At 43.2% G+C, this 27,517-nt stretch overlaps 1 protein-coding gene across 5 annotated transcripts in view; it reads right to left on the bottom strand.

Moving 5' to 3' along the window:
* The window catches only part of LOC142592456 (uncharacterized), a 155,918-nt gene that overhangs the window by 81,900 nt on the left and 46,501 nt on the right, over positions 1-27,517 (bottom strand). For all 5 annotated transcript variants that reach the window (XM_075704008.1, XM_075704010.1, XM_075704006.1 and 2 more), the window contains 2 exons: positions 23,514-23,677; positions 7,613-7,877 (listed from right to left, as the gene is read on the bottom strand). In XM_075704008.1, coding sequence (XP_075560123.1) covers positions 7,613-7,877; positions 23,514-23,677 — 429 coding nt within the window. The remainder of the gene's footprint in view (positions 1-7,612; positions 7,878-23,513; positions 23,678-27,517) is intronic.

Raw genomic sequence — 27,517 nt, 5'->3', positions numbered from 1 at the left:
AACTCTATAGATTATAAGTTGTATAATTTCTCCACGGAAAACTCAATGGCCATTGAAATGTTAAATACATCCAACACTACAGCATAGACCGCTTATAGCATAAGTCGCTGCAGTCACGAATATCTGCACTATAAGCAGTATTGCACTATAACCAGAACAACATTTTTCAAAGGCTGCACATATGCAATACATGTAGACCAAGCAGCCGTGCGTATCTAAGAATCGAAGCATGCGACCGAGACGTTTGCATCCGTTTAAATTGACGAATGTTGAAAGGTTAATCTCCTAGATACAAAACCTGATCGATTATTCGAAATTTCCCGCGACACTTCCACCAATTCCACAGAAGAAGTGTAGAATGGCATCCGAAATTTCTGGTGCCATACAATCTCTTGCTTGATTTCTCGTACTGATCGGCGTGCGCACAATGTCAAGAACATGGCAACCACGGATGAAGTTGCTGCCATTCAAGTGTTGTCCGTGCCACTTGTATCCTCACTTTTGTAATAAGGTGGTTCCTCTGCTTTCCAGCTGTTACATAGTCACTGATATGCATTTTGTTGACTCTGCACCAAACAGCAACTTTGGTCGCCGACTTCCGACAAGGCAGACTGGTTAGGCCTAGCTGGCAGGTGTGTTGGGCAGCATGCAATTGCAGGTAGCTTGTTCTTGATATGTTCGTACCCGTAGACGATTACACAGAAATTGGGCATGCGACCATGGGCATAAGCTGAACTGACAGCAGCACATGTGAACCGGAGTTTGGTGTCTCGAGTGATCAGCCACAGCAACTACTGCGAATGCCTATCCATTTTATGTCACTAGTACTGCGGTGACATTGCCCGTGCAAGCATGCGTGGATCAAGAAAAAAAATAAAGGAGAAAAAGAATGGTGCGATATAAAATCTTTCAGTTTCCGTTCCACACTGTATGAAGCTGACGTCAGTGCTTGCCTACACGTGGCACAAGCTCGTCAATAGTAAATAACAAGAACACTATCAAAATGCTATTGCTGCCATTACAAACCATTAGAGAATATTCAAAATGAATAGTCATCTGGCAACACTGGCCACACCCACTCTACTTGTTACGGCATAATCGTGAGGCAGCTTCATGTTGTGAGCCTTGGTGGTCATTGCCGTGCAGCTATTCTATATTCAAGTGTTACATCACTGTGCTGCCACGAATCAAGGAAGTCATGCCAGTGGGTTTTTGCACACTTGGATATCCATCGGGATTGCATTCTCAAGGGACGTACAGCTTTGAATCCGAAAACTATATCCGAACCTTTTAGCAGCAACATGTGCTTAGAGAACCTGAGCTAAGTACCCTGAAATCACTTATTCGCTCTTAAATTTTAGCATCCGGCCTTTAAAACAACCTTATAGTGCAATACAATGCCCCAGATTCTTTATGTCTGCAAGAAAATGTTTCGCATGTGAAATATCAAAGCACTGGAACTAGTGTTAATCATCACAGCTAATAGTAAAGCTCCATGCATGCAACTAATAAGAACTGTGGTTGCTCTGCTCGTGTTAAATTCTCATTTTGAGTGAAAGTGTACAAGTCAGGACTTGGTTCTATGTGGTGTTTATTTTTTGTTCGCCACACAATGTATCAAGTTTTCACACAATAAAATGTTGCGTGCATTTTTTCTCACTCAAAATGATTAATTCTCACACTGCTTTTGTGTCTTCTATAGGTTGAGGATTCACAGTTCACAAATTCTCCGGTTACAAACAGAGCACAACAATATGAGCAATCCTGCAAAGCAATGGCTAGAGCTACTAGAGCAGCATCTCAATAGCAGAGCCGGAAAGAAAGAAATACAAGAGTATTAAATGCCAAAAGAAAGTAGGAAAATGAATGCATATATGATACAGCAGCACAGTGGGTGGTGAAGCACGAAAAGTGCACAGGCTGTGTCGATCTCTATCATCGGCGTGCTTCTATGTGAAGATAAGCAGTGGTAATCTGCAGTGATATTGTAACCACTCTTCTATTTCTTTTCCCTCGCTTTGCAATACCTGCTTCAGTGAACTTTAATGAGCTGTCTCAATTTTTCAGTGAATAAATGGGATTATAAATGCTCCATCTGCACACTTGCACTAATTACACATCAAAGTGTGTCTCTTTTTCTTGCAGTACAAATTGAAATATAATTTTTGTGAGCATTGCTTTGTCTTCTAAGAAGTTCCTTCTATCTACATTTCGTCTGGAAAAAATTTAGACCTATATGTACGCTGTTTCAACCAGTGAGGAGTTTATTCCATTTGCAAATAATATTTTAGTCGCTAAAATGCTTAAAAACACTTTCAAATTTAAAAGCATGTTGTTATAGAAGCACTGCCTTCACATTAAAAAAAAAAAAAAATCTTGCAATCACAGTGAAAATTTTAACAACTTTTCGTATGGCAGCTAGCATTGCTCTAGAGCACAAATTTAAATAAAGCTCACTTTCCGCTCTTGCTCACGCTTGTTTAGTTTCCTTGGTTTGGTCTCGTTTGCGCTTGTTTCGATTGCCATGGTTTGTGATCATATGGTTGTATCATCATCTGATTGTATGTGTGACACGAACTAAATTAAATTAAATTATGGGGTTTAACATGCCAAAACCACTTTCTAATTATGAGGCACGCCGTAGTGGAGGACTCCGGAAATTTTGACCACCTGGGGTTCTTTAGTGTGCATCTAAATCTAAGTACACGGGTGTTTTCGCATTTCGCCCCCATCGAAATGCGGCCGCCGTGGCCGGGATTCGATCCCGCGACCTCATGCTCAGTAGCCCAACACCATAGCCACTGAGCAACCACGGCGGGTTGCAACACAAATTGTGTAGCACTCTCTGGAAGCCATGCGGCACCAGCGATTACACTTGCACCTTCGATGAGTCATCTATAAAAGCCGACACTGCTCTGTCTCAGCTACATACCTCATTCAAATTCTTTTTCTCAATATATCGGCCAATGAAAACACATATAGGGCTGCGCTCAAATTTTACATTAGGGAGTATCGTAATTGTCAATGAATCTTTTTTTTTTTTCAGAGGTGAGGTGGGAAAATGTATTATGCTAGTCACAGTAAAGATATGAGGAAATAAGATGCAAGTTAAATGCTGCTGTTATGCACTAAATGCAGCACCAGGTGCACAACATTGTTGGCATTGGTCACCGTTTAGCAAAAAAGATTTTATTTTATTTGCTTATTTTGTATGGCCATTGCTGACAAGAGAGAGAGAGAGAAAGAGAGAGAGAGAGAGAGAGAGAGAGAGAGAGAGAGAGAGAGAGAGAGAGAGAGAGAGAGAGAGAGAGAGATGCCCTAGGTTGTTGCCAACGTTACCACGGATCCCTTGTAGGGTTGGGACTACCCAAAGCCATTTTGAGCAATTTTTGGAGCAAGTAAAATTGCATTTTAGAACAGTTTAGAGACAAAATTTCATTTCTGAGAAACTTGGAGCAGGCTAAATTTCATTTTATAGCAATAGGGAGCGGGTCAAATTTCATTTTGAAGCACTTTGGAGCAGTCCAATCTGAATTTTGGAGCAGATTACCCCGGTATTGAAACCTTCTGGTGCATGCAAATTTTGAGAATAGTGCCAGTAGATTTTTAATCAGTGGTAGCAATCACCAAATACCTGCATTCTGCAATAGTGAGTCCGAAATTTTGGAAAGTAGTCCAGGTCGTTGTTTATAAATACATGTTTCTTTAATGTCTCAACAGTGTGGGTGAAATGCCTGGAAATGTGCTTCACCAACAGAATGTACAAAGAAGCCAGAATAAGTGAATTATTGTGGTTTATTGAAAGCCATTTCTAGTAGACTATGGCGATTTGAAAGCACCTAATGCATAATTTTTTTTCGCGTTATATCTGTTTTTCCGCCTCTCGAAGCTTTGAGAGGGCAAGCTCCAGGCTGGAGTTGCCTTTTGTTAGAAGAGTATGGCCACTTTGAACTTTAACCATATCTTTACATTGCATTCCTGTGCTAATCATCTCTTCTGCACTTGCGAGGAGTGCCCTGCTTGCAGCCACTTGTTCTTCTAACATTTTCTTTTCTTCTGCGACCTTGTCTTGACAACTGGTTTCACCTGCATTTGTTGGCTGCTTCTGCTTAGAGACTCTAAACTTGCTTCTGCATCAATCCTTACTATGTACTTGTTCTTCGCCTGCTTAAGACTTCTAACAAGTTCTAGGCTCAAGGGCATTTCAGTAACATCCCCTACGACAGGTACAACATGATGTGTAGCGCATTTTGTAGCTATAGTGTACCAGAACATGGAAGAGTGGGTTGAGCGGCTGACACGGCACATTCTTTCCTGTAAAGTCGAAAACATCGGTGGCACTACGATTGAACTATATATTCCCCTGCCGACGCTCATGATGATAGCGGAAAAATATGTAACTTCTAGGCTCACCATATCTCAACGCGGACCCAGAGAGCTGCAATCGAAACTGGGGACAGAGACGCCAGCCAATTGAACACACTGCAGTATGCACCTCCCTAATATCTAGTTTGCTCATGGCATCTTCAGCCTACTTTTTGTTGTTTTGCACCTCAGCTAGGGGGCGACGCACTGCTCGGCCCACTCAACCGTATTTTAGTACACTCTGAATACAGTTGCACTGGCCGTTCTGACCACAGTGTCGAAATGTGGGAGCAACCGCGTGCATGCCAGCCCCTTGCCAGAAGCGCTGTTACGTTCACTGTTATAAGCGAAAAAATTACGAGAAACTGTGTGGGAGGCGCCGTCACGCAGTGTGCGGAATGTGAATGGCTACACTTTTTTTTGGAGAATGACTTCGCTCGCTGTTCACGGCCACTGCGGGAGCACACATGCCAAAGCCGTTCTGGCGCAGCTTGGTGCAGGAATTTGCGCTTGTATCAAAATGGCACAATTGGTGCAGGAGTTCCACCCCTGCCCATGCTTAGCATTTAGCAGCAAATAGCAGTGGGGGGACACCACAGAACAAAGGTGAAAGCAGCAGCTATGCAGGTACCCATGCTATAGAGCGGACAGTTTTGTTTTGTCATGCCTTAACCAAGATGACAGATGGCGTTTTGCTGCAAGTCGACAGATGGCGCTTCACATTTTGAATATAGATATCCTATTACTTCTCAATGGCACATCAAGGGACAAAATGACCAAAATGTGTGATTAGAGTGTGGTGAAAATTTCACAAATATGCTCTATATCGATAGAATCGAACAGGATGTCAACAGTCTAAAGAGACATCATACTCTTAACTTTTGAAGGTAACATTAAAAAAATGTCCCCCCCCCCAAAGTTGTATTATATATTAATTGCTCACTTAAATTCTTTATAGAGACTTATTTCCAGAAAAAAACAAATAAATGTCTTGGTCACATTAAAGCGACAAAATATTGTGTGTGCGGATTTACAAATACTTTTTTTGTTGAATACATGGATAAACTAGCATAATATTTTTACAAATGTATTAAAGTTCATACAACTTATTTTTATATTTTAAATAGGTTTAAAACCAGGGTCTATTTTTTGTTAAACTCCATTTCATTCTTTAAATTCATAATGTGTTGTGCCAAGGGGGCAATCCCAGCAAAGAGGGTGGTGCGGCAGTCTTCAAGCGATGTTTGAATCAATGATGAAGGACCACATGAATGGGAAATTAAGTGTTTCATTACAGAATACAGCCTCAGGCATGTGCTTATATAGCAATAGCGAGGCATGCCATGTGAGCGTCTACTAGCAAACTCAGTGGCGGGTACCCATAAAAAACATGAAGCAAACGAAAAACTTACAGTAACCAAATGTTCGATCGCTAGATGAGATTTGTACACATCTTGGTAAAAGAGACATGCACATCACAGTATCACCATCTTGCGTGTGCTCACCTGTAAACAAAATAGTCACACGCCTACAGGAAAGTCATGCAGGAAAGCACCTCACATGGTTTGAGTGATAAAAAAACAAGATAAATATCAGTTTTGTCAATGCCCAGTACTCAAAACGACATGCACGAGAATGCTGTATATAAAGTGTGCAAGTCCAAGCAAGAGCACGCAGCAGTAAACTTGGCAAAGTTCAGAATACTCCTAACTACCATGGTGGTAACCACCATAGAATGAAGCAAAATATCAGTTCTGGAGAAAGCCATGGGGTGGCACAACACAATAAGAAATTTTTTAAACTTCACAAAAGGTTGCAGCACCTCCAGAGCGATACTAGGTACCACTTTCTGTTCTGAAAAAGTTTGTTTTTCGAATGTTTAATCACTGCCATACATGCACCTGCAGAACTACTTGGAACTTGTTTCTGCCACCAAATATGTACTGTATTTACCTGAATCTACTGCACATCTTTTCTTTTTCTGGAAAATGGGTCCGAAAATCGCCTGCACTTTACAATTGGATACGAAATCAAAATCACGTTCGTGGCTTTGGTAACAGCCTACCGTCAGAGCCGTCAGAGGCAGTGTCATTGCCATCACAAGATGGTGACAGAGCATGTTTCCATGAAGATTGCTGTGGGCTCATTTTGTGCTCAACTATGACTACACAGAACAGCATTCTCAGGCAATCAACTATCACTTTCGTGGAATTTCGCATGACTCAGCACCAGATGCATCAGCTTACATAGCCATCAACGTCTCTGGCGCTGTGCCAAGCTTGCTATCTGTGCACAGTGCCAGGAACGCTGTCGGCCACACACTTTGACAAGTTCAATGAAGAGTCACATAACAGGCAAAATCTCGTGAAAGTGATGTCAGTATCTCTAAATGTGATCGCTCAAGAATACTGCCCCAGTGTGCTTGGCATCTGTAACCAATGAAGTACGAATGGCAACATCAAAGCCCTGCTTTTGTTATGAAAGCTTCCTTTCTGTGAAGGTATATTCTGCAAGTCTCATTTTCTTCTGATCGCGAACATGGGGGGGGCATGCTGTATTTTTCGGCTACATATAGAAAGCAAAAGGGTGATGGGGAATGTCCTCGACAGGAGCTACAAGTTTTGACAAGTCTTACATGGTTCTGATTTTTATCAGAGCAGATTACCCAAAAAAGATGTAAGCAAACCAAGAAGTAACACCAAGCAAACCAAGAAGATGAACAATATACCATAGGTCTCAATCGTCTCCGCATATTTTTAAAAAGCTTGGTATAAGTTATATGAAACACCCATTATATTACTGTAGAAATAATTCAACAGTTTGAAAACCTGAGCCACATAATGATTGCAGTGATAAAATGTTACTTTCTTGCGGCCACTGTCACCTATGTAGTCAGTTGTTCTCATGCCAGAGTGCAATCGCTATTGCATTCGCTTACCAAACCTTTCAGCATAGGGCTACATAAACACGATCATGACTACAAATAAAAAGTTCATATAAAAAATGTTCCCCAGCACGTTCTGCATAGCCATCCAGGATTGGGCACCCTGAATGGCACACTTGGCACAATAAGGCAAAATGAGAGAGAGAGAGAGAGAGAGAGAGAGAGAGAGAGAGAGAGAGAGAGAGAGAGAGAGAGAAGTGGGGGGGGGGGTACTATAATAATTTGTTGTTGATCCTTTAAAATTTATTGATAAGACAAATTGGATATCCTGACCATGAGCGGGCACTCGTGGTAGGTTCTCACCCGTTGTAGTCAGGGCAAAAGCCACTGCATTGCTGCCTGCTCGGGCAGTTTTGGATGCTGGCTTTACTGTGGGTCTGCTGTTAACAGGTCGCTCAATGGGATCGAGGCTGCTGCCTGATGATGGGGCCACGTGGCAACTCCTGAAGTGGGACATAAGTCCAGAGCGCCAGGCACAGGAGAAGCTACAGAACTTGCAGTGATACGTAGTCACCACATCCATAAAATCCTCCAGACGTTCCACTCGCTCTACACGTCGAACAACAGTCTGCAATGAGCAGGTGCACAATACATCATATTAGTGGTGCTGCTAAGAAGCAGGGAAGTGCCAGATACACCTTACTTCAGTTCTACGTGTGGCCACAATGTTAAAGGAGCACAGAGATTGGCTCATATTTATTGCTTTATTGCATATCCATTGACCCAGTAATTACGCTATGGAGCCTCAATTCTAGAGAGCACAACAAATAAATAAATATGTTACCTTTTAATGCAACCAGTTCAACATGTGCAAGAAGTACACTGCGGCTTTGAATGTAAAAATAAGAGACTCATCATGTTATCAAAACCTGTTGTGGTTTCACAGTACCAGACACCACCGACGGGTACTATGACCATGCTGCCGAAAGCGGACTCCATTCAACACTCAACAGAACAAGAGGGGAGAGCATGTATCCCTGCATTTCAAAGAGAAGCATACAAGTGGAAAAACTGATTTGGCACCTTTCAACGACACCATCATTGTATGGCCTTTCACCCTTTGGGGTTCGATTTTTTTTTTTCTTCGAAAACCGGGTTTCTGTGGTAAATTTTTAATGCGAAGTATTCTTTCACTCATTCTTGGCACATTGCAGAAGGTAGGTTGCTGACTCGCCTTACTTTAAGAATAATTAAATAACGTGTGACTGATGTGAGAATCGAACTTCTGCCGTCAAGCACAGTAGCCGAGTGCTCTAACCATTAGGCTACGATTGCACACCTGTTTCTCGCGTACCAAAGCTTTGAAACACTTGGTGTTTGTACTCCATGCCACTGTCATCTTCTTTCCTTGTGACAGTTCATGCTTCAAGGTGCCATATTAGACTGCACTATCTTGGTGCGAGCACCATGTGCCACTTAGTCGTCGTCTTTCCTTGTGACAGCCCCTGCTCTGAGGAGCCATGATACACTGATACACCATCATTGGCACTGACCCACTTTGCCTAGTATTTCCTTATAGGAGCTTACGCTAAGTAAATACTGTACAACGTTGTACAGACTTCATGATTGCCCAAGTTCTAACATTTATTCACAGAAGTACACATGCCGTCGTCCTTTTAACATACACCACATGAAATAGCCATAGGTACGTACAATTGTACAATATATAGTCGCTGATGACATCACAATTCGTGTAGAACCCAATAATTGCCATGTCATGGGCTCGTGTCGAAAAGCTCTCATAGAGATCATGCCATTGCTGTCATATGATCGTCTACATGTTGTCGTCATGCCACTGTCATCACACACAACTATTCAATTTGCAGAAACACCTAGTATCTTTTTGCGGAACCCCAAACAATGCTAGATAGCCAGGTGACTGGAGTATGCTTCGCATAACATAGATTCCCACAGTGTGTAGAATCTGCACAATTTTTTCACTGCAATTTCCAGTAGAAGGAAATGCCTGAAAATTCACAAATACCGCAATAATCTATTTGCAAACAATATTTTGTCTCAAAAACGCTTTACTCGCACCAACAGTACACACAAATATGATATACAGTAAGACGCCAAGAAAAATGTCTAGCAAATTTTATGGCTATCAATTTGCTGTCCCAAAAAGATGTTTCATCGCAAGAAAAAATGCGTCAGGAATGACTAGGAAGAAACGCTTAAGTAGTCGCAGCAAGAAGAGGCACCGCGTGCGGCCATACTGAAATCACAACTGCACGCATTGTAGTGAACAGGAATATGTGAACTGCAAGCGCAGGCAAAGAAAAAGAAAACTGATTAATATCTCTGAACTGTGACTGCACCGGGCCTCTGGAAATACGACAGCGGCGGCTGTAAAAAACAATAGCATCTCCTCCACATAGGCCTCGGAGGTAGTAGACGACGTGCTCGTAACCACATGATCATGTGCTTGAAGATGAGCAAGTCGAGCTGTGTGCACCAGTGAGTGGAAACACAGTTTTACATCACTTTGGGAAACTCCACAGAGATGGCAGCACCTCTCAACAACCAGTGGTGTTGAATACACACAAAATATAAAACACAAGAGTGATGCTGCACATGTATGGCAAAAACCCTCAATGGGTTAACCATTGCACCGGGCCGACTAGTGGGCTCTCCAGTTGTAGGTGACAGTATGCGACTGCCACCTCCCCTTTTGGTAATGTGATGAGTCTCCTTTTCACACCCAAAGCTGCACTGCACTTGATGTGTGTTTAGAATGGGCCATATAAAAGGTGTAGTAATTAATTATTGGTGATGCTATTGAGGTATTGAGGCTTCATACCACAATTATGAAATCAATACCTACCTACAAAAGCAAAAAAGCAGAACACAAAATTTTTCCAACATCTCAATGAGGTGCCCAATGTATAATTAAAGCTCCCCCATATCGCATTTCTGCCAACCAAATACTCATACACTTGCCAAATATGCTACTTCAATATGCTAGCTCTCACACACGCACTGCTGCTGGCCAAAAATGCAATGAAGACTTTTCACACTTGGAAAGACCAACAGGATGAAAATTTCTGTGCAAAGTTTATGAATGAATGAATGAATGAATGAATGAATGAATGAATGAATGAATGAATGAATGAATGTGTGGTTTTTATTGGTGCAAGGGCCAGGTATGGCCAAAGAGCGCCACGAAAGTGTTAGTGATTTCGCTGTAGAGTGGTGGGTTTTATGAAGTTGATGTGACGTGGCTGTAAAGGGGCCCAAAAAATAGTCACTGTAAAGTGTGTAAAATCTACGTGCAATAAGACTATGGCGATGACTAATGACGGGTACTATAAGCCTTACACTGCAGTGCGAAAGAATGATAGGATATACAGGCCATCAAAGATGCAAAATTTGCTTCAGCACAACTGCCTCACCAGAGCCCTTGAAACACAAGGGCCTGGAGGCACGTGCTATACAGTACGACTATCGCAGTGGCATCCTCTGCAGAGAGGAAGCGCTACGAATGTATGGGACAAATAACATGTAAGACAACATCTCTGAGGAAACCTAGGACTGTGTTTGTATTAAAAAGCGGCTCTGGACCGAGAAACATTACGGGATGAAGAGGAATGTGCTGCCGGTATGCTAAGGAAAAATGTCTCTTTCTCTCACATTTGGCTTCCCCACATTCCAGGAGGACATGGAGAATGGTGAGCCTCTCCCCGCATATACCACAGGTTGGAGGGTCATTTCCAGTGAGTAGAAAATTATGGGTACCAAATGTGTGTCCTATTCTGAGACGACAGAATAGGACATCTGTTCGGCGTGATTTTGTTGCAGAGGGCCAGAATCTTAACTGTGGCTTTATCACGTGGAGCTTATTATTTGTTTCCGCGTCCCACATGCGCTGCCAGTAGTCTCGCAGTTTTTTAGGTAAGAAAGGCTTCAGATCTGTGACAGGGACAGTAGCCGTAGGATTAATAGCTAGTGATGTGAGTGATGTGGCCATTTTGTCAGCTAGTACATTACCCTCGATGCCTCTATGGCCAGGTACCCAGCATATTATTACATGTCTATAAAATCAATAAATGCTGCATAAGAGTGAGTAAAGTTCAATGAAAACCGTATTTGTAAACTTTTGTAAAGAGATCAGTGCTTTTACGAGATTTAACGAGTCTGTGAATATTATTGCTCTGTCAAGTTTTAATTTCTTTATATGCTTTACTGCAGACAGTACAGCATAGGCTTCTGCAGTGAAGATACTCGTTAGGAGGTTCAAAACATCAGATTTAGAAAAAAAGGGACCAACAGCAGCATAAGATACACCAGAATGTGATTTTGACGCGTGTGTGTAGAATTCGGAACAGCAGTACGTCGACTGAAGTTCACGGAAATGCATAGCAATTTCGAGGTCAGGAGCGTGCTTTGTGAACTCTACAAAGGATACATCACCTGCCACTCCCAGGGCGGTAGTAGCTTAGCTGGAGGCATTAAGTGATGTTCGAGGAATGGGACATCCATTTCTTCGATAAGCTATCTTATAAATTATTAATAAACTCCTATAAATTAACAAGAGATGTGCTGAGATGCATTCTTACACAACACATGATTGACCGAATGATTGATTCATTAATTGATTAGGATCACTAAACATCCCAACACAATACAGGGACTATAAGATTATAATTTATAGTAGATGTCTCTTGATTGATTTTGGCCTCTTATGGTTTTTTTAAAAAAAAACCAAATCTCAGTACACGAGTGCTTTGCATTCTGCCCTCATCGAAATGCTCGCATACAACATAAAAACCCCCGTACATTTCTGCATTCTCCCTTAAATTCCATTTTGCTCAGAATCTCAAACTGAGTGCAAAATGCTCCAAATATGATACACATGAGAAAGCAGTCAGAGAAACAAATCATATTAATTGGAATTGGTATTAGAATACAGTGTAAATTTGTTATGATGAAGTCACATATAATACAAAAATACCTATGTTACAGTAAAACCCAGTTATAATGAACAGGCTTATGCACAAAAAATTGTTAAATATTGTCATGTGGTAGTAATGGTCAAGAACACAGTAGCAAAACTGTGAATCATGAAACTAACTCTTTATTGAGTGAACCTATGCCCAGAAAAACAGGCTACACTCAAAGGACAATGATAGTGGCGAACACAGTCGGCGATTGGTGGAAATCTGATCAGCAGGTCAAGCGTGTCGGCTTTTATACCTGAGCCATCGAATGTATAAGCATGTCTTCCAGAAGTACTACTCAATCTGCGTCGCATATACGATCAGATCACACAAGGTTTGGTGACAAAAGACAGAGGATAGAACCATTGATAACATTCGACAAACTTCCGATACATGCGGGCGAGTCCTGCGTTGAGCGATAACGGTGAAAAGCGGTCAGCTGAGAAACATGAACAAGTACACGTGTCAATACCTCCCCCATAAAAAGCACCATCATGATGCTACAAACCCGAAAGCAAAAACAAAACCAAGCATAATAAAGAAAACACGACAACAATAAAGCAACAGAGAAAGTCCCTCAGTTCGTCAGCGGGCATAGAACGGCTTAAGATGCACCACGTGGACAACTTCAGGTTGTGCACAGCGCCGCTCTGTGATTGCGAAATGCTGTCTGGCACTACCTCATAGTCCAGTGCGCCAATACATCGGCTGATCTTATAGGGTCTGAAATAGCGTCGTAAGAGTTTCTCACTAAGTCCTTGTCGGTGTATCGGAGCCCAGACCCAAACACAGTTGCCGAGCTGGTATTCCACGTAACGTTGTCGAAAACTGTAGTGTCGGCTATCAGTCCTCTGCCTATTCTTGATGCGCAGGCGGGCAAGGGGCAAGCTGACGGGCTTCTTTGGCACTCTGGAGATAGGCAGCAAATCGAGATTCTCTTCGTCGGTTACATGTGGCAGCATGGTGTCGAAAGTCGCCACCAGGTTTCTTTTGTAAACCAATTTGAACGGCACGATCTGCACTTTTTCTTGCGCCGCCGTGTCGTAAACAAAGGTTACATATGGCAGGATGGCATCCCACATCTTGCGCTCGACACCAATGCGTACAATGCAAGCATGTCGGCGAGGGTCTTGTTCAGCCGCCTGGTAAGACCAATCGTCTGCGGGTGGTAGGCAGTTGTCCTCCTGTGGCTTGTCTGGCTGTATTGCAAGATTGCTTGGGTGAGCTCTGCAGTGAAGGTCATTCCTCTGTCGGTGGTGAGGACTTCTGGGGCCCCATGTCGCAGCAGGATGTTCTCAACGAGGAATTTAGCAACTTCATCAGCACTACCTTTAGGCAGAGCTTTCGTTTTGGTAAAGCGGGTAAGGTAGTCGGTAGCCACAACGATCCACTTATTTCCATATGTCGCCGTTGCAAAGAGTCCCAACAAATCCATCCCTATCTGCTGAAATGGTCGCCAAAAGAGCTCAGTCAGTTGTAGTAATCCTTCTGGCCTCGTGGGCACTGACAGATTCGGCATGTCTTGCAGGAACAGGCGACGTCGCCAATCAGGTGCGGCCAGTAATATGATTCCCGTATTCTCGATAGCGTCCGGGAGAATCCAAGGTGCCCAGTGGTCGGATCGTCATGTAGGGCGTGCAGTACTTCTGGACGCAGTGCTGGGGGAACAAGGTACTTGGCGTGGACTGGTGAGTTCTTTACGAGGACGTCACTTTGCAGGGAAAACAACAATCCTCGCCTAAATGCCGTAGGAAAAATGTTGCTGTTGCCTTCCAAATACTTGACGAAATACATGACGAAGCCAGGTAATTTGATACAGTTGAAGCCACTTATAACGACACCGGTTTTAACAATATATTGGTTATAACAATGAGAATCTGCTGCACCATCAATGTTTGTATGTTTTCTGTGGCGAAATAACGTGTTTACTACAATGCCACCATGCTGCATTATCGGTTATAATAATGAAATCTGGCTGCTGGGTGTTCCTGCCAAAAGGTAATGAAATGCGAAATCCGTGAAAAGAAAAAAAAAAGAAAAAGAAATTCAAGCAGTTGTACGATCGCCCACCTTTTTAACGGCTGCCAAGTGCTCATTTTCCAGCCTTCTTCGCATCGCCAACCTCTTTCCCGTTGCCTTTCCCCCCTCTGAACACAAATGGGCTGTGCCCATAGCTCTATGCTGCTCTCAGATTGCTTGCTGGCCCCGCATTCTATGGCATTCTGTACAGTTATGCCAATGTATTTATTGAATCGCTCGTGCTTATCTTTGTTGGTTGAATTAAAGTCGTTCCTGGCCACGTGTTTTCTCACCCTCGTTTCACTCGCCGCCGAAACGGAAGATGGCTGATCTGCCCGCCGATCATCGGCAATGCACGATGTTGCTGGTGAAAAGAAAGTGCACTACAACAGATTCGGAAACAAAGGGCAGTATCGTAAATGACTACAAGAACGGTAAAAAAAGTGAGTTACTTGGTCAATAAGTATGGACTATCGCAACCAACAGTGTCGACAATCATCCGCTTGGCAGAGGAGTTTGACAAAGAAAGCTACTGAATAGACAACAAGCGTAAACGCATTCAACAAGGTGCCTATAAGGAGGTGGAAGAGGTCCTCTACTAGCGGTTTCTCAGTGGCTGAACTTTGGTCCGCAGTTAACGAGGTTGCTGCAGGACCCTAAACATTTCTAAATGTGGACGATGCATTAGAAGCATCAGAACTTCTAACTGATGAGGCGACTGTCGTGAACATGCTTGCATCAGACAGTGACAGTGATGACAGCAGCGATGATGGTGGTAGGGCAGGCTTTCTCAACGTTGTCCCCGCAGGAGGTCCTGCAGATGATTCAGTTCGCCCAGGGCTTCGTTTTCACGAGGGACCTTGCGTTGCACTACGTGGAGCACCTGGATGCCTTGGAGAAGGATGTCGGCAAGCTTCGCATAAAGCAAGCAAGGCTGACAGACACGGGGTTTTCTCGTGCAAGCCAGTGAGAAGTATGTGGTGAGTCGCATTTCTTCTGGATTTCTCAAGCTGACAGGATGCCGCGGCAAATTTTCTGCATTTTTTAAAGGGCCCCTTTTGGGGCCACCGAAGCGATGCCTCAGCGGAGCCCGCATGTCACTTGCAGCCTGTGACCCCACTTGCATTTCCATTCTTGAACACCAACAGCTGCGGCTTGTTACAAGTGATCAGAGCATGCAGGAAGCAGAGTAAGACAGTTAAACAAGTGAACACAATCAGCAGCCTGATGGAGGAGGGTGCTGGGGTGGGGCACTGACCTCCCCACCCTTAGAGCCTTCTCAGAACAGCTCTACCATCCCTCTATTTTGATTGTTTTTTCATGCAACCCAATTATAACAATTATCAGCTATAACAATAGAATTTTCGTGGCACTTGAATATTGTTATAAGTGAGTTCGACTGTATACCCAAACATGCCTACAATGAACTTTAACTTCTGGGATACATTTATGATAAGTCGAACTTCGTAATAACAAAATCACATTGGCTACGAAAATACTTTCGTTACATCCGATATTCATTATAAGCATACATGCAGATATTGGTGGGAAAAAAAGTTGCGATCAGGTCTATGCGAAATAAACGCAGATGGGGTGCCTCTGACAAGGCAGCAAAGGGTATCCTGGACCATTCCGTAGCATGAGCGACTTGCGACATTCACTTGCGAAAAATAAGTAAACTTTTGTATGTTCAACATGGCCTTGGAGAAGCAAATTGGTAAATTCCTGCTTTTCATGATTTCGGGAAACTGTCCCGAGATGTGCGGAGGTGTTAGATAAGATGTATGGAAGTCTCCAGCTTCAGATAGGCATATTTCAAATTTTGAATGATCTATCGTATATAAGCTATTTCATGATTTCTTTCAAGTTTGGTATATCTGGGTTCGAAAGTAGCAGGAGAGTACTCCACTGAATTCAAGCATGACCAACCAAATTTTATATTAACTTCTTCATATTTAATAGTTAATTACATAAATATATTATACGGAGGTTCGACTGCAAACGAATTTATTTTCAGTGGAGAAAAGAAACAAGCAAGGAATTCACTTATTGAGAATAAGAATACGCATAGCAAGCAGTAATTTTCACCTATGCCTTGAGCTGTTTCTCAGCATCACTAAGAATGGTGTTCTCAATGCTATGTCTGATTTTTTAAAGCGAAGCTTTCTTTGCCTCTCCCTCAGACTTTTCCACTGCTGCTGCCGCTGCTGCTGTATTGCACACCGTTTCCTGGAGTGGTTCAGAGTATGTACATATTTGGAAGGAGAGTATCAGAGAGGTAAGGCGATGCAAGAAATTCGTTTGAGCCTTGCCGTTGAGTAGCATGCGCACAATGCCCTCTGGAGCTCCCTGGACGTCGTCACATTACCCCCTTGACAGCTGTAGTTATCCGTGACCCCCTGCATAAGCATCGCAGAAACTGCAGTGCTTACCCTTCTACTAACGCGAAAGTCCTGAGGAGAGGTAGTTGGAATGGTAGAGAGGGGGCAGGGAGAAGAGACAGTGAACGGGCGGTATTGGTAGAACCGATGCAGTCACAAAACAAGTGAATAACAGGCTTGCCCCCTTTCATTCGCAGTTCCCACACAAAGGGGAAGAGCGGGACAGAGAAAAGGCGACATTGTTGGCGTATGTCATTGCCGTGGCTGTGCATAACTGTAAGCACAGCTGAACGCATACGCAGCCGCACACCTTTTCTTAGAGGTATTCTGCCACGTGTGCAAAAAGTGGGCATGCCGAGACAGGGTGGCACCATGTAAGCTGTCTTTCTGCGCGTTTAGTATTGGAGGTTGTGTAATCTCTAGTTTCGGTGACCCGTTGGAGCGAGAGGCAGACAAAGCATTCGCTCCTCGCTGCCGGCGCTTTTCCTGACAGTGTCGTCCCAGTGCAGGCGATGCTATCAGCCGCAGGGGCAGAGAGCACGCGAAAGCGTGGATAGCTTCGCTTAATTCGTACCGCGGATATGAAGATATCGTCGTTGTGGCATGAAACCATATCATTCATCGCCGACTCCCAAATTTATCAAAATCAATTGTTTTCTCATTCAAATTTAATTTTTTCGATTGCTCAATCATTCGGAATGTTCTGCAGGCCCTTTCCGTGTAAGAAAAATTTATTGGCAACTGTACAAAAAAGAAAAAAGTTAAATTCTAATACAACGAAATTTCGATATACCAAAGCAAATTGCCAATTTTACTGACTTCGTTATATCGAGGTTTAACTGTATAAGAATGCTCGTGTACTTAGGTTTAGGTTTGAGAACACCAGGCTGTCAAAATTAATCCGGAGTCTGCCACTAGACGGCGTGCCTTATAATCCAATTGTGGTTTCGGCACATACAGCATCATAATACTGCCAACACTTCTGCCGCAATGCGATGTGCCATGTGAGACAATGACAATGTTTAACCCTCTCAGAAGTTATGAACAATGACGGACAGCAACGCCTCAAGCAAACACGTCTCGGTGTGCATTCTGTGGACTACGTAGACAAACAGCAATGGTGCGCGCAAGGAAACATTTAGCATCAACTCACCATTCTCGTATTGGACTAAACGTCGAAGAAATGAAACATTTGCTGTCCACATCACCACTAATTATCGTGGTGACGACGCACTAATTAGCTGGACGATGCATTGGACCGACATCGAGCGCCACCATCCGCTACGTCACAGCTATCAGAGATAATAATAATAATAATATTTGGGGTTTTACGTGCCAAAACCACTTTCTGATTATGAGGCACGCCGTAGTGGAGGACTCCGGAAATTTTGACCACCTGGGGTTCTTTAACGTGCACCTAAATCTAAGCACACGGGTGTTTTCGCATTTCGCCCCCATCGAAATGCGGCCGCCGTGGCCGGGATTCGATCCCGCGACCTCGTGCTCAGCAGCCCAACACCATAGCCACTGAGCAACCACGGCGGGTAGCTATCAGAGAGTATGAAAGCAACTCAAGAGTGGCAGTCGACCAGTGGGCCGGCGAGAGCTTTGGAACCATGCGTCTAAAGAATCTGTTTTTGTTCTTGATACAGGTGAGAGACTACCGCCATGATTCTGGCTATAGTAGTGACGATGTGTGTCTTTTGCTCTTGCCGTGCCCACGGCCGTTTATAGATGCGTTAAAAAATGTGTACCATTGTTTTGTGGACTTACTAGCTTCCTGCAGGGACATTGAATTGAATCCAGGCCCCTCTACTGAAATCATGCTGCAAACAATTATGGACGACTTGCGAGAACTTAAAGAAGGTGTGGCCCATATCAAACCGACGTCTAGATGAAAGCATTGATAAGTTAGCTTCCATTGACCGAAAAGTGGAGGATATTTCGACTACTGTTAAGACCTACACAGTCAAGGTAGATGACCTGCAGAAAACCGTTGACAGCCTACTGTTAAAAGTAGATGACCTCGAAAACCGAAGCTGAAGGAACAATTTAATACTGTATGGTTTACCGGAACCGAAGGAAGAAGCATCCCAATCTTTGGAACAAGAGGTTTCGACAAAAATCCTTGACAGCGTACTAAATGTTACAAATGTTTCAATTGAGCGAGCTCATCAAATAGGGAAGCCTAGGGACGACAAATGCTGCCCCATAATATTCAGGCTAGCAGACTACCAAGACATATTAAAAATACTGAAAGAGTGTAAAGCTTTCAAGAACACTCCATACAGCATTTCAGAGGACTTCTCTCCTAGAATCCAATCAATAAGAAAAAAGCTTTGGACCTGGACAAAGGAAAACCGAGACAGAGGCGACAAAGTATTTCTATCCTTCGACAAGGTTAGAATCAATGGCAATACATTCAGATGGGACGAGGCATTGGACAGGGCAGTTCCCTCAGCAGCAAACTGACATAGCCAGTCTAATTCCAGTCAAAGACAGCACGAAAGTAAAACTAAATCTCATTTGTTTGAGTTACCCCACGTCTTCAGTCCGCTAACTGTTTTGAATGTTAACGCCCGCAGCGTTGTGAACAAGTCTGATGACCTCGAAAGCCTACTTCTTAGTTACAATCCTGACATCACGCTTCTAACGGAAACATGGCTTCACAATGCTATCCCTGATTCTGACATAATACCCAGCTCGTACAACGTAATTCGCCACGACCGTGGCTCGAGAGGGGGTGGTGTAGCGACCATAATAAAAAATGGCATCCCATTCACGTCCATTCCACACAATACTTCTGCTGAAATGGTTTGGATTATAGTGCCGTCTTTCAAATGTAAGGTTCTTATTGGTGTAGTATACAGGCCTCGAATGCAGATATCTCAATTTTGGAATCGCTGCATGATTTTCTTTACGTCCACAGTAAACACTATACTCCATATCATCTTATGCAGGGACTTTAATCTACCGATGATAAACTGGGACGATCTCTGTGCTCGGCATTCTTGTCAGCATGCTGAAGTACTGCTCGATTTGGCATTTTCTTTTAATCTAAAACAAGTAGTAGGAACACCTACACATGTTACTTCAAGCTCAAGAACTATCCTCCACCTTGTTCTTATCTCTGAAGCGGTCAGTGAAACAGGATTTACTGTAGAAGTTTTACCAGGCATATCAGATCATGAAGCGATTCTGCTTAAAAGCAATCTACAGCAAAAAATTATCCGTTGCCCAGAGAAAGAAGTCTTGGATTTTGGGAGAGCGGCTGATGAAAGTGTACTCGACTACTTAGAGCAAGATTTCGACACTTTTCTTCAAAAAACCAGCGTCGATGATTTATGGTTGCATTTTAAGGACGCAGTGCGGGAATGTATGCACAGGTACATTCCAACAAAATGCAACAGAATGGCCCACAATAACCCTTGGATCACTTGTGACATACTGCAGCTAAAGCGCCACTTAAAATGCCTGTCACGCCCCAATAATTGTGTCGATCGTTCTGTGCTACCGTCAATGCGTACCGAACTTAGGGAAAAAATAAAAGACTCGAAGTACCATTTTTTCAATGTTAAGCTACACTATTTTTTATCTAACGCCCCAAGAAAGTTTTGGATGCACATAACCGAGAAAAAGGACCCGGTCACCAAAATTTGAATGATACTGAGACCAGTGATAAGCAGAATATTGCGGAGGCATTCAATGAGTACTTTGCTTCGGTATTTCTACGCGGTACTGAAGACGATAGTCTAGAATTTTCAGGTTCTGGCTGCGAAAATCTGGACCTTTTTGCTTCCGAAGAAGGTATTCTTTCGTTCCTATTAAACATAGATATAAAGAAATCTGCTGGCCCTGATGACATACCAAATAATTTTCTTTTTAGATATGCGGAGTGGTGCGCAAAGTATCTGTTCATAATATTTAACGAAAGTCTAAAGCAAGGTGTTCTTCCTAACGATTGGAAAGCAGCAAAGATAATTCCCACTCATAAGTCCGGAGATAAACTCAATACATGTATTACTAATTACAGACCCGTCTCGCTTTTCTGCACCGCTAGTAAGGTGATCGAGCACTTCGTTTTTAAGCACTTGAGCAGCTTTCTGGAAAACAATAGCTTTTTTCAGAAAAACAGCATGGATTTCGGCGTGGCCTATCAACAGTTACTCAGCTTCTACATATTACCAATGAAGTAATGGCAGCGCTGGACTGCAGCGGGCAAATAGATGTGCTTTTCCTTGATTTTCAGAAAGCATTTGACCGTGTTTGTCACCAAAGACTAAAGCTCAAGCTACAATGTGCGCTGAAAAATGAACATGTTCTTTGCTGGCTTGACTCTTATTTAACTAATCGAACACAATATGTCCGTATAGGAAACTCATCTTCTTCACCTGCTCCCGTACTTTCCGGTGTACCGCAAGGTGCAGTACTTGGACCTCTTCTCTTTTTGATTTATCTGAATGACTTTTCCTTTGATTCCCCGGTACGATGTCGGTTCTTCGCTGATGATTGTACTGCTACCACAACATTCAATCAACCCATGATCAGACTGCTATACAGGATTACCTTAATGCAATCGATAATTGGTGTCAGTCCTGGCGTATGAACTTAAATGCCTCAAAATGTACTCAAATGATGATTACAAGAAAGAAATCACCATCAATTTGTACACGTAAAATCAATAATGTAGCAATTAAGACCGTTGACAAATATAAGTATCTGGGTGTAGTCATTGACTTGAAGTTAACCTGGAACGCTCATGTCCAATACGTCGTTTCGGCGTAGCTAAGGAAGCTATGGCTAATTAAACACCGGCTCAAACATTGTACTAGTAGGACTAAACTCACTGCCTACATGACACTCATTAGACCGCTGCTTGAATATGCCGATGCTGTGTGGGATCCCCACACAAAGACCGGTGTCAACAACATTGAAAGCGTGCAAAAGAAAGCCCTTAGATTTATTTACAGTCGCCGACCGATTCTCCGAACTCCAAAAATTCGGACGTGCCCGATTATTTGGTCAGCTTCGCGGCACCGCCATTCTCCCCATAGACCATAATGTATAACAACTGCTGATAGTTCGGACACCTTGCAACCTCTTGTCTGATTTTTTGGACACTCCTTGAGCCAACTCGGTCGAGAGCACCATGCACAGACTCTGACCGGTGCATGGTTCGACTTGCTGAACGCCATTTTTATTTTGAACGGAGCTTCCTTGCTGCCCCACGAAGTGGCGCTACTGGAAATCCCCGCTCATCATCATTTCTGCCTGGTTCGATAGAGTGGCTCTGCAGCAGTTCCGGTTTCAGCTTAGTAAGCCATGTCAAGACAATCCAGCAGCTGATTTGTTTCTTTGCGCACGACTCTGCGAGCAGGCCACGTTTTTTCGTTTGGGTGACTGGTGTCGACACGGTGGTGTTTGCTTTGTGTGCTGTGTCGAGGTTTCGGTGATCCAACGCGGCATACGGAAACATCGCGTCAAGTCTCTAATGGCGCCGACAGTGCCCGCGCAGACTGCGCTGGGGAATGCCGGCAAGTGGGTGCCGGGAGGCCCAAGATTTATCGCCTTCCGATGTGCTCCCTACTGACGCTGAAAATGTCCTGCCGAGACCTGCGCAGTGGCTGCATTGCGACTCCGGACACCGTCTCATTTGACAGTTTCACAGGTGCTGACACTGCTGTACTGATGTGCGCAGAACTCGACGACGGCGAGATCATTCGTCAGGTTTCTGCTGCACCGCCGGACGATGACTCTTGAGTCGGAAGATGACGCACCATGTGCTACGCTGCCGTCGCGTGCGGAGCGTGTACAAGCAGTGACTATGCTTTCAGCCACCTACAGTGACTGTACGACCCTCTCCGAGATTCAGGCTTATCTGACTGCGCGTAAACGGAACAGCGTGCAACGGCGCATTCACGATTTCTTCAAGCCTACTGCCAAGCCCGAATAAGTGCGTGGAAATAAAGGATTTCATTTTTTTTTTCTTAATCTGCTTTTTTGGACACCTGTTTATTTTGACATTTCCACAGTCCCCGTGAGGTAGGAATAAATGGTCGGCGACTGTATAATATTTATAGTAGACGAGTCTCGATCACTGATCTCAGAACATGGTCTGGCCTCCCATCGCTAGAATTTCGGCGTAGACTGCATCGCCTACAAACTTTGTTTAACATTGTTAATAAACAAACAAAAATGTATCCCAACATCTACATCAATTTTAATAAAACAACAGAAACCAGACGCAAGCACAGCAAAACTATCGTGATGCCACAGACTAAAACTACTGCTTATCGCTTCTCGTTTTTCCCTCGAACTATAGCAGAGTGGAATGCTCTACCGCAAGAAGTCGCTTGTATGTCCTCGATTGAATTATTTGTGCCTGCCGTGCAATCTTTGCAATGAAGCGTGTTCGTTTTAGAATCCCCATTTTCCTATTTTTGTAATTTTGTACATGCTGCCTTTCCCGACGCAATAGTTTGTATCTTTAAGCATTTTTTTTTTTCCTGGTTCCTTGTAACTCATGTTTTTGTAATTTTGACTTGCAGCGCCGACTGTGTACTCCCTCACTCCTGCCTGGACTGCCAAGAGGCAGTTGGCAGTATCTAATAAATAAAATAAATAAATAAGTCAAAGCAAACAGCCCAGAAAGCTTCGCTTACATAGATTCCCACAGTGTGTGGGATCCGTATAATTTTTTCTCTCGCACTTGAGACAGCGAATGACGTATTTACTTGGAGAGCGACAGTCGCATGCTCTGATTCGATACATTCAATTTAGATAATTATGAGGGAGTTTTTTTTTACATGAATCCAGATCAATCCTGCAAAAGTAAGCAGCTTAACCAAGTAAAAGAAACACACTCACAGGCGTTGGCAGTTCATCAGCATCCGATTCGTCACCATCAGGAGTAACAATGGCAACAGCAGTGCCAGTATTTGCCTGGACAACATCCTCCATGGAGGCACTGTTCTCATCAGCTGCTTCCTTACCCACCTGGAGGTACATCTGTAGAGGCATCGGCTCCCCATCTAGAAAAGAATGGGTTATAGAGTTATGAGGAGCCACACAGAAATAAATACCTGCTTGCTTGCACTGTGAACAGTAAACACAAATGCATGCAACGTGGCTGCCAGCTATTCTCAGAAACGTCAAGTATTCCACGAGCGTTCACAAAGAAAGCAGAACCACCCTATTGAAAAGACTTGCGTACCATAACACCCCATATGAAAGTAGTGGCTTTATATAACGACCCTGTACAGTCTCAAATCATACGGGATTACTGGATGTGGGAGTTACGGTGCATATGGATATTTTTTTCAACAGGGCAGTGTGAACGACAAGTCATGCCGGTTATACTTTCATGCTGAACGTCTTCGAACTCTCATCACTAACAACTCTACTGCAGCATACTCCACGAGATTAAAAAACTTAGTGCCCTTCCACTCTGTGAAGGATGACCAGCGAAGCTGTGTATGTGGGTCCCTTAATGGCGAACTGCACCTCCGCCGCGGGTAGGCCCGGCATTGCACTATCTTCAGGATCGGCCCACGTATGGGGAGTGCTTAACGCCTGCTTCACCTCTGTCCCGAGTTGGCCCGGCATTGCACTATCTTCGGGATCAGCCCACATATGAGGAGTGCTTAATACCTGCTTCAACTCCGCCGCGGGTCGCGTCGGCATTGCATTATCATCGGGAACAACCCACATATGGGGAGTGCTTAATCCCTGCTTCACCTCCGCCGCGGGTTGGCCCGGCATTGCACTATCTTTGGAATTGGCCCACGTGTGGGGAGTGCTCAACGCCTGCTTCACCTCCGCCGCAGGTCGGCCCGGCATTGCACTATCTCCGGGATCGGCCTACATATGGGGAGTTTTTTGCTTACTCCACCAACAACGACACGAAAACTTCCTTGGATGGTAGAGGTATACAGCTTCACTGTAAAATGAAAACTTATACATATCAACTCTGTCAACATGGATCACTGTGCAACTGCATGACCTTTTGTGAATGAAGCTGAAGACTCACCTGTGTTACTCATTAATGCAATCTATTCATGCAAGAAAGAAGCAAATTACCAACTGTGCACATAATATACTTGATCTAAAGTAACCTGCATATTTATCAAAAACAAGAACACAAGATGATAACGTAGCAGGGATACATAACAATATAAGAAACACAGCCAAATTATTTACGTTAGGTGAAAGAAAATTTTTTGACTACCAAACTAAGCACAACTGCACATCCATACAAGGATTGTGACATATCAAGTTTTACAATCATACCAATCTTCTAAAATATCACCAACAAGGTCATTCGGAGTGGAGATGCAACTGATTGTGGATTTATGGGAGACTAAATAGCAGTAATAGGTTTAGCATATCGGGGGGGGGGGGGGGGGGGGTAGATTGCAGTTCTGGAACAGCAAATAGTTGAGTGTAATAAATAGTGAGTGGAGGCTTGGTTACCAAGCTAGGGTACACACACAAAGGGTGGAACTTTACCAGAAAAAAAGAAAGAGGCTGATGTATATATAAAAAAAAAATATGGTGAAATTGTGCCACAGACTGGATGCAAAATTCAAACAAAGTTTGGCCTTCAGTATGAATTGATGCAGCCTTTCTCCTTAGTATTCCTTTGGAAGTACGACTGCTACCTACGACCTGAGCTTCATTATTGCTCAACCAGGCAATAGCTGCACCTATAATTCCACACACAGCAGACATAACCGTCAGTCCACAATGAATTGCTATGGCTTCTATGACAAAAAAATGCTTGATGTACTGAACAGCCAGACCTAAACACACAACGATAACAAACAACTATAACATTAGTGGTGCCATTACATAAGGAAAATGTGCCCTCTGACAGTGACCATCTGGCTGATGTCCAATCTCATGGTGTCAGCTACAGATGCATAACACATATTGATGGTTTTCTAGGCAATATTGACCTCGAGGACCCTAGAAACAGCCAGTGCTTGCATGCTTTTTCTGACCTTGAGTGCACCTGCCTAAAGTAACAAGGTTGCTTCATGCTAGCTGATTAACCAATGTTTTACACCCATGCCCTTTCTTCATGGACTAATAAAGGTTTCATAGAGTGACAAGGTTTATTATAGCCTAAATTAAGGTTCTAGTGTGGGCCTTAGTTATCCATAACATTGCAAATATCCTTTTAGTTGCATTCTGGTTACTTTACTAATATAATGTTTTACTGTATTATCACCACATAAAGGCTATTTCACCTGTCAAATAAACTGCTCGTGAAACTTTCACACATTTTAAAGAAGGAACAAGCAACAATAGTCCAAAGTAGTTAAACATAAGTTAACAGCAATTGTAGACCTACTCCATACCAAGCAATAATCAATATAAAGCAGCAATTTCATCAGCAGTCACATTTTTACAATAGGCAAAAGGTATGCCTACCCAAGAGTTTGGATCTATTTGCTTTATTACAAGGAACATTTCAAAAGTAAGTTCTGTCATTTTTTTTAAAGAGAAGATGGTACACCAAGTGAAACAAACAATCACCGTAAGAATCCATGACCATTGCTGGTTCGACAACGGAAGGAGCATCAGCGGAGGAGGAATGCCGCATGCGCAGAGCGCCAAAGAAGAGAGAGTAGCAGCAGACCAGCGTGCCCGAGGTTAGTCGAGTACAAATCACAATGACAGACACACGTGTGCCGACAATGTGGTTGCACATGGAAGTGCGTGCTGTTATCCGGTATGAATGTACATGTGGGACTAGTGTGTTCGTCATCCATGAATGCCTACAGATTGTATATGGTGAAGAGGTCATGTCTCAGACCTTGCATCGCAGGGCACCAAGTTTTACCACAGTGGTTTCCTGAAACTGATTGCACACTATGACAAATGTCTCAATGTCAGTGGTGACTATGTGGAAAAATAGTGCAAGGTGTATAGTTCATGATGCCATGGTGTATTTCTTTTTTTTTGGCAAAAAAAGTTTCCATGTGGAAATAAAGGATGAAACTTATGTTTGGAACGTCTTTCATACATGGTTCTTGAGTGGAACAACCATGCGAAGCACACAATGAAGCCAGGGAAAGCATAGGGGCAATTAACTGTTATTTTTAATTCAAACGTAGAAATAATAAGAAAAAGGGAAATGAAAGTAGACAAAAAGACAACATGCCACAGGCTGGATCTGAACCCACATCTTCCACATTATGCGTGTGTTGCTTTACTATTAAGGTGCCTTCGCAGCCATTCTCCCATCAACTTTCTTATGTATTTGTGTATGTGGGGGCATGGGATTATGTGGGAGTATTTGTGCTGTAAGAGTGTTAGCCAGCATGAGTCACAGCCGTGGCAGTGGATGGGGAACATTCTTTCAACTACATGCATCTTGTACTACAAGTTCAAAAGTTGGCACTGTGGCTATTATATAAGCACAGCCATTACAAGGCAGCTTTTGTGTTAGTACCTTTGAGTGGCACAATAAACTTAAAAATATGAAGCAGTTTTACTTGAGGGGAAGTTCTGCCTACAGTGAGTAAACACGAACCTCTCTTCGCCATAGCACTGACTAATTTTAGCAATTCAGTAATGCAATGAAAAGTTTATGCAGCCATATTTTACTACTATTCTCCTTTCAAATATCCAACAAATAGAATTTATGAAGATTTGACGTGGACGTCATGTCACAAACGCTAGCAAATGCAGTGCACACCAACATGGCTTTATGTTTCATCAACTTCCTTTGTTTTTTTTTGTAGTTTCTAATTTTGTTTCTAAATATCATTTCTTTGCCTGTAAAAAAATACTACCAATGAAAGTGTGCATAACATGCCTACAGGTGGCAATATTGTCTTAAGTAGTCCGAATGAAATCTGAGT

The sequence above is a fragment of the Dermacentor variabilis genome, chromosome 1 (assembly GCF_050947875.1).
Source record: "Dermacentor variabilis isolate Ectoservices chromosome 1, ASM5094787v1, whole genome shotgun sequence".
Taxonomy (NCBI): domain Eukaryota; kingdom Metazoa; phylum Arthropoda; class Arachnida; order Ixodida; family Ixodidae; genus Dermacentor; species Dermacentor variabilis.
The sequence above is the reverse complement of the archived record's forward strand: the minus strand, read 5'-3'. Positions and strand labels throughout refer to the sequence as shown.